Source organism: Pleurodeles waltl, chromosome 2_2 (assembly GCF_031143425.1).
Source record: "Pleurodeles waltl isolate 20211129_DDA chromosome 2_2, aPleWal1.hap1.20221129, whole genome shotgun sequence".
Taxonomy (NCBI): domain Eukaryota; kingdom Metazoa; phylum Chordata; class Amphibia; order Caudata; family Salamandridae; genus Pleurodeles; species Pleurodeles waltl.
The window spans coordinates 1,075,014,143-1,075,022,163 of NC_090439.1; the positions used below are offsets into that span (position 1 = coordinate 1,075,014,143).

Genomic DNA, 8,021 nt, shown 5'->3' on the forward strand with positions numbered 1-8,021 from the left:
ATTATGATGCATGGGAATGAACATGGGAGAGCTAAATTATGAAAAAGACCAGATGATATTTGTGCACCAAACAAGGATTCATATAAAATTAAATGAAAAATGATTTTATTTGGAGGAGTGTCCCACAATGAAGAACTGGTATTTTGTGAGCAAGAAAATTTAAAGTGTATGTTTGGGTACAACTTAACTGCACTGCCAGAAGACATTTAAAAATTGCTATAGGCCTGATTTAAATGTTGGCGAAGAGGGAACTGCAACAGAGTTCCCTCCCCGCCAATATTATGATCTGCCCACCCAATTTAACATTGGGAAGACCATAGGTTTGATGTTGGCGGAGACAACTCAATCTCTGCTATGGTGAAACTCTCTGACAGCCTGATGGAGTAAGGGTCATCAGAGGATTGGCTGTACGTCCACCCATCTATTTTAGCTGATTTTCACTGCCTGTCACCGCCAGGAAAGCCCTGACGGTAAGCGGCATTGAAAAGTGCTCAATGCCCTTTTCACCATGGAAGGAAACTCCCATAATGAGGGAGGGCATTGGTTTTTTTATTTTCAAAAATTAAATCTCCAAAGACATTGTAAGGTGCTATACTGCTCCATCATGCTGACAAAGTTGACCATCAAACTTACAACTCAATGGTAGGATTCAGGTATGGCATTTCCTGCCAATGTTAGACATGCCTGCTGGGTTGGTGGACATTTCTAAATTTCGAGCGAAGATTTAAATTGGGCCCATAATGTACTTGTGATATGACAGACAGCACATCTATCACGTTTGTGACGAAGTATCCCACTCTCTCATACGCACGATGGACAATTTGTTCATCTTTTTGATTTCATCAGTTTAAATGTACCTGAGCAGTATAGGGTCAGCGGCAAGATGTGGTTTACTGAAGACCTCGGCGGCATTATGACACAATGCCTTTACTTAGTAGGTCTGGGTGAAAGTTTTGTTACACCGGCTTAAACTCTGCCATCATAGCTGGCATTTCCCATTACTGTGATCCTGGATTTGGCACCATACACGAAATACTATGAAATGATCTACAATGTTGGTAGGCCAGAACAAACTGTCTAACGCTATGGCAGGCAAGGAAGCCAGCTCATTTGGTTGAGTGCATGCTGTAGAGTGCACACAGCATCACTTCTAGGTGCTGATGTTACATTGGTAATATTGAGTCAGTGGACTGATTAGACCTTTCCTTCTTACCTGTCTGTATTGTACCCGTCTTAAAGGGAGGCTTGTTGAAACTAGACCCCCAATTAATGCTTGGCTTCGGTGCTGAGACTACAAATAAGCATACTTATATGCAGAGCTGTAATAGTCGGGGACTGCACAGCTCCACACCGGGAAGTGGACTGAGGACCCACTGTAGTTCACAGTGGTCACTCACTGACAAAACCAGGTGGTAATATATTTTTTGTACCGAAGTCTACAGTGCTTAAAGCTTCTAACGCACAGAATAAGAGACGAGTCGAAGGTTTCCACCTATGGTTCTGGCACGCTTACTCACTTTGATGAGTCCTAAATATCAGCAATATTCCTTTAATTTCTAGGCATACACTTATTTATCTTAATGCTAGGCCTGCAGATTGTCCAGAGGCACAATCGTCAGTTTAACAATTAAGGGGACAATCATTTGCATAAATCCCATTTTCCTGCTCAGAAAACATATCCCCATTTCCAAGGACGACCCCCTGCGTCTCACCTGTAATGCTCATTTCCCCAAACACAAACTTTTAGGTTTGGAATATCCAGCCACTTGGTGGATTTCTGTGGTTCTGGGTTCAATCTGCGGGTGTAAATGTTGCACCTACTATAGTGCACAAATGTGACTTTTGGGCACGTATATAAAACGTAGGTGCACAAAAATAGAATTCATACGAGACTTCTAAATTAGTTCTATTTACACTATTTTAAATACACTGGCACGTTGAACACCATCCTTACTGGTGTCAGGTAAATACAAAAATAACACAAGGGTAGCCGGCAACCAAACCAATCAACAGGGTTTGTGTACGGTATCTCCTGTGTCTCTTGGTGTACTGGTATGCACTCTTCATCCTGTGTCTCTTGGTGTACGGTATGCACTCTTCATCCTGTGTCTATTGGTGTACGGTATCCACTATTCATCCTGTGTCTGTGTACTGGTATGCACTATTCATCTTGTGTCTTAGGTGTATGGTATGAACTATTCATCCTGTTTCACTTTGTGTACTGGTATGCACTATTCTTCCTGTGTCTTAGGTGTATGGTATGCACTATTCATCCTGTGTCTCGTAGTGTACGGTATGCACTATTCATCTTGTGTCTTAGGTGTATGGTATGGACTATTCATCCTGTGTCACTTTGTGTACTGGTATGCACTATTCATCCTGTGTCACTTTGTGTACTGGTATGCACTATTTATCCTGTGTCTTAGGTGTATGGTATGCACTTCATCCTGTGTCTTAGGTGTATGGTTTGCGTTCTTCATTATGTGTCTGTGTACAGTATGCACTATGTGTCTTAGGTGTACGGTATGGATAATTCATCCTGTGTCACTTTGTGTACTGGTATACGCTACTCATCCTGTGTCTCAGGTGTATGGTATGAACTATTCATCCTCTGTCACTTTGTGTACTGGTATTCACTATTCATATTGTGTCTTAGGTGTATGGTATGCGCTATTCATCTTATGTCTTAGGTGTATTATATGAACTATTCATCCTGTGTCACTTTCTGTACTGGTATGCACTATTTATCTTGTATCTTAGATGTATAGTATGCGTTCTTCAGCCTGTGCCTCTTTGTGTACAGTATGTGCTCTTCATCCTGTGTCTCTTTGTGTACTAGTATGCACTATTAAGCTTGTGTCTTAGGTGTATGGTATGCGCTATTCATCCTGTGTCTCTTTGTGTACTAGTATGTACTATTAATCTTGTGTCTCTTGTATTCATCCTGTGTCTCTTTGTGTGCGGGTATGCACTATTCATGCTATGTCTTAGGTGTATGGTATGCACTATTCATCATGTGTCTGTGCACTGGTATGAACTTTTCATCCTGCATCTTAGGTGTATGGTATGCGCTATTCATCCTGTGTCTCTTTTTAAACTGGCATGCACTATCCATCCTGTGCGTTAGGTTTATTGTAAAAGAAAAGAAAGTAATAGTTGGTCAAAGCAAGGGGGAAGTACACCTAGACTTCCACGGTAATCTAATAACTAAATAACTCTAAATGTACACTCTATGTAACATCAATAGTAATTTGTTGCATTATTATGCTTCTCCTTTACATATTATAGAAAAAAGTTGTACTTGTCTAGGTAGGTGCTCCTAAAAGACAGTGAAAGTGAATATTGTGCAGAGAAGTGAAGGTGATATATATAATATGTACAGACGGTGGTCTCTTTGTGTACGATATGCGCTATTCATTCTGTGTCTCTTGGTGTGTGGTATGCACTATTCATCCTGTGTCTCTTGGTGTACAGTATGTCCTATTCATCCTGTGTCTCTTGGTGAGCAGTATGTGCTACTCATCCTCTGCCTCTTGGTGTATGGTATGAACTATTCATCCTGTGTCTTTTTGTGTACTGGTATGTGCTATTCATCCTGTGTCTTTGTGTACGGTAATGGCTATTCATCCTGTGTCTTTTCTGTCCCACCACAGCCGTCAAGCCATTGATATAATATTGTATTGAATTCTAATTGTATTGATATAGCGCTTACTACCCCTGACGAGGTGTTGAAGCGCTTTTCGGCGAGTAGCACGATTCTCCAGAACCCAAGAGGGATTAGTGGTGAATTGGTATAGGAAAATATGAGTACAGTATTAGTATTATTAGGAGTTAATTTGAGCCGTGGATATGTGAGTTTGTTAGTTGGATTGACTAGAGTAATGGAGGGATAGAGGAGGGAAGAATCCAGAAGTGTTAATTGGGAGTTTATAGTAAAAGGATGAGGCTTGGGATGAGTAAAGGAGAGATGGAGGAGGGAAGAGTCCAGGAAAGGGTTAGGGAGATCATAGTAGCAGCAGGGGTTTTGGAGGAGTCAAAGGTGAGAGAAATGAGGGAGAATTTAGTAGATTGATGACAGCTTAATAAAGGCAAAGTTTCTGTGGTATTTAACCCTCTTCCCTCTTCTTGGGTGGGTCAGCGGCTTGTGAAAGTTGATTTATCCTAAATGACCCTATAGTAACACTTTCTTGTAGTACCCCTGCTGCCAGTCTTGTTTCCCATTGTGTTGAACATTCTGTAGCACTGTTGGCTGCTGCTCTCTGCATTTTAATGTTTATCGTTTCGTGTGAGGGGCACTAAATCCATAGGGTCCAGGACTTGTATAGACAAATTGCCCTGGGGCAAAATGCAGAGATGCACCCACTTTTGGCATCCCTGAGGCTGCTGGGTATTAAAGAGGGGGCGTGGCCGCTAGCACAGCCCCTTCTGTAATGCAGATTATGGTGGCGCCCATCTAGCACTAGTGCGATTCTAGGCTGATGTTCTCTCATTTGCATAAGGTTATGGTTAGGAAACACTGCCTTTGCATGCAGAGCACAGACACGGGCACCAAGGCAAAGAGACCACCAGGAAGCGCTCCGGCTGTGCGCCACATAGAGGTGGCACACCTTGGAAAGTGGGATTTGGGGATTCATGATCCCCCTTAGACTCACCCACTGCACCTGCCTGCAGGGGATCTTTACTCACCTTTCAAACACAGGCCGCCTGCCGCTTGCACTGTGAAAAGTGCATAGGCCGCCCCCGCAGGGGGCATAGAGGGCCAGAGCCTTAACGGCCGCCTTGGCCCGGAAGGGACCGGTTAAACCGGTTTAGGGATGGCGCACACCAAGTAGGTGCCACCGCGCCCCCCCACCCCCCGGAAGACCAACTGGTTGGATTGGCCAACCTGTAAACAACCAATTGGGGGTGTGTGCTATGGTTCAAACCCCCCAATGGAATCAAGTACTGGGGGGGGTACAGGTACATTGAAATGCAATATAAGCCGCATTGCCTGAATGACAGGAGAGTCGAGACCAGGACAATGCGCTCGTTGCACGGCGGTGCAGGAAGAAAATACCACCCTCCCACCCCAACGAGAAGGCATTCAGTTGCGATGCCAGAAGGACAAAAGAGCGGAAGGTAACAAGGTTTTACCAAAGAATTGATTGGAAGACACACCTAGTAAGGGGGTGTGCGAGCAAAACCACACACCTGGGGATGCCTTACGGCAGGGTGTAAGGTGGCCAAGTAAGGGGAGTAAGCAGAACACGGCACTCGCAGCCCAGACCCGCCACTTTGGATGGCAGGGCTTAGGATACACCAGGTAGCGAGTTGGGCCTAATGAACTGGAAGCTACCCCCTGAAACAACATAAACATGGTAAAACAAACTCAATTGGAGTGACCCCCTCCAAAATCAAAGGTGGGACTGCCTAAAATCGAAGGGCAAAAAGGAGGCAGGACAGATGGAGGCCAGGACTTGAAGGCCCACCAGTCAATCACTGTCATCTGTGAAATCAAATCTGTAAGGTATCAAATGAACTATATGAATGTATCACCATCATAAGTAAAAGTTTTATTAACAGTGAGGGGGCATCTGGCCCTAATATCGCATAACATTGGGCAGTCACACGCTTGTCCACGTTAATAAAGCGGCCAACTGTTATCCACTATGTAAAGTTGTCAATGTCTGTTTCATGCATACTTGGCGGTACAACACGCAACATGATCTGTAAATTGTCAGTAATGCCAGCTCTGTAGTGTGACAAGTGCGGGTGTTAGCTGACCAGCAGCTTCACCCTTCACTAATGTGCTGCCTCTAGGACTGACACGAGTTCGCGGCTGCGCTGAGGGCACTACAAGGATTGTGATTGGGCACACGCTGGCCCAAACTGCGCCCGACTCAGCCAGCCAAAGGTGCACACCAGCGCACTGTGCCCTATCTAGAATATGGGCCCGTGCGGGCTGGATAACACTATTAAATAAATAAAGAGCGATGACCAGACTCTTAAAAAAAATCTTAAATAAGGGTAGGGCTCTGGGTGATGAAGCTTGCCGGTAAGTAATGGGCACTCACGCAGTAAGTACTCACTTGCTCAGCTTGCGACGCATCCACGTCAGCTTTGTCGATGCCCTTCAGGGTCTGCTCCAGTGCAATCCACTCCCCCCGGCTGGCCAGCTGCAGCACCCGGGCCCCGGCCCCCAGGCCGTCCGTGGAGCCCCGCTCCGGCTCCGACATCTCCGGCAGGTGTCCTTCCTCGTCACGTCACGAACGTGTGCACTAAAATGTCGCACGTATCCCCCTCCTCCTTTACAAGCTGGGCCAGGCCCCCTCAGTCCTTACCTGGCGGTGCCCTCATCTGTCTGCAGCAGAGACTGCGCCGGGTCCGCGCGCGCTGCACTGTTTGATGGACTCTTTGTGTTCCCTCTGTGGCTCCCTCCCTCTCCTTCCCTCTCACACTTCTTTGCTCTCTGCCACCTTCTCCCTGCCTTTCTAGCTCTTATCTCTCTCACACTCTCCTTGCCCTCTTCCCTCTCTCCTTTCCTCGTACTCCGCTCCTTCCTCTCAAACGTTTGTCTTGCGCTCCCTCTCACCTTTTCTCCCCCTTATCCCCCTTCCCTTTATCCACTCTTGCTGTCTCGCTCCCGTTCTCTCTCCTCACCCCTTCTCTCGACCCCCTCTCTCTCCTTCCTTCCCTCGCTCTCTCGCTCGCTTGGTAGGAGGTAGGAACCGTTTTTTTATCCTATTTACTCAGGCTGTGCCAAATCACAGGGGGACCCTCCGGAGCCTTGGCTGGTGAAACTTCTCAGACTCTTCCTTTGTGCCCAGTTGCCTTGGAGTCAGCAGCTTGGGAATGAGGGAAAGTGAGGGGATGGGGGGGAGGGGAGGGGTGGGGGTTGTGGATGTCCCCGGCTCCCGCAGTTCGGAACGTTCCCTCTAATTACTGTGCACGTTATATGGATCCCAAATAAAGAGCCCATGTAAGAAGCCGCCAAAAAGCTGCCAGCAACAGAAAAAAACTTTTCAGACAAAGCCTTGGTGCTGGCGCTCTCGCTAATCTTGCTGCCCGATGTAAAGCGCTTCAACGCTTCATCAGGGGTAGTAAGCGCTATATAATTACAATTAACTAAATCTGTGGAGCAGGTGAAGTGGTGGCTGGGACTAGGGGGATGAGCCCCCCTTCTACCAAAACAGGAATGTATGGAGAAGCTTCTTGATGTGTATAGATTTAAGAAAGGATCCCAGGAGTGTGCCAAGAAATCTAAGACAGTTATACATTTCTAGGATTTCTTCCATACGTAAAACTGAAACCTGCAGAAAGCCCTCCTGGATGAAAATCTGCTTGCTGATATGAAAGATAAATATACGTCAGCACATGCAACCTTTTCTTTTTTTTCGCCAGAGGAAAAATATTTTTCCCTATATAGAAACTCTCCCTCGTCCTCCACTCCCACTAATATAGGAGTACCTCTCCTCATTTCTAGCCTAAAAAGGCACTTTCTCCTGACTCCATGTTAAAATATCGAGTGACAGAATAACGCCTTGCCATTACATTATATTCATAATGTCAGTTCCATAATATGGTGAAAGTAATTAACATAGAAGAATAGATTTACTATTCTTCACTCCATACCTATGCAGCTGGAAGACATCCGTATATTCACTGAAAAAAACAAAGTTTATAATTTGGTGAACTAATTCTAGCTTGTGCCCCTTCATAAATCATCTTATGGCATGTTAAATTACATCATTGATGACATCCTTGATGACATCTCAGATGACATAATTGATTGCATCACTGATAAAATCTCAAATGATAACATCCACAATACTACCAAGTCTGGCCTTTAATGTGCAAGTTGGGCCCAACCTCCAGAGAGGCACTGGAGCTCCCTGCAGTAGTCTCCCTACCCGGGTCAGACTTGACAGAAAATAGGCCCGGGCCCCATTAGCAAATCAGATAGCTAAAAAGGTGTCTCATGTTTGCAGATAGGGCAGTTTTGAACTTGTAAAGACACAAGGCCTCATTACGACCCTGGCAGT

The 8,021-nt window shown here is 45.5% G+C and overlaps 1 protein-coding gene across 3 annotated transcripts in view; it reads right to left on the reverse strand.

The window, feature by feature from the left end:
• LOC138282863 (serine/threonine-protein phosphatase 6 regulatory ankyrin repeat subunit B-like) overlaps positions 1-6,682 on the reverse strand; it is a 366,276-nt gene extending 359,594 nt beyond the window's left edge. Inside the window, exon 1 of one of the 3 annotated variants that reach the window (XM_069220832.1) lies at positions 6,069-6,632. In XM_069220832.1, coding sequence (XP_069076933.1) covers positions 6,069-6,215 — 147 coding nt within the window. In that variant the 5' untranslated portion in view covers positions 6,216-6,632. Of the gene's footprint in view, positions 1-6,068 lie in introns of all 3 variants that reach the window. The other 2 variants (XM_069220833.1, XM_069220834.1) reach the window with 2 other exon arrangements.
• Positions 6,683-8,021: the final 1,339 nt, after the last annotated feature.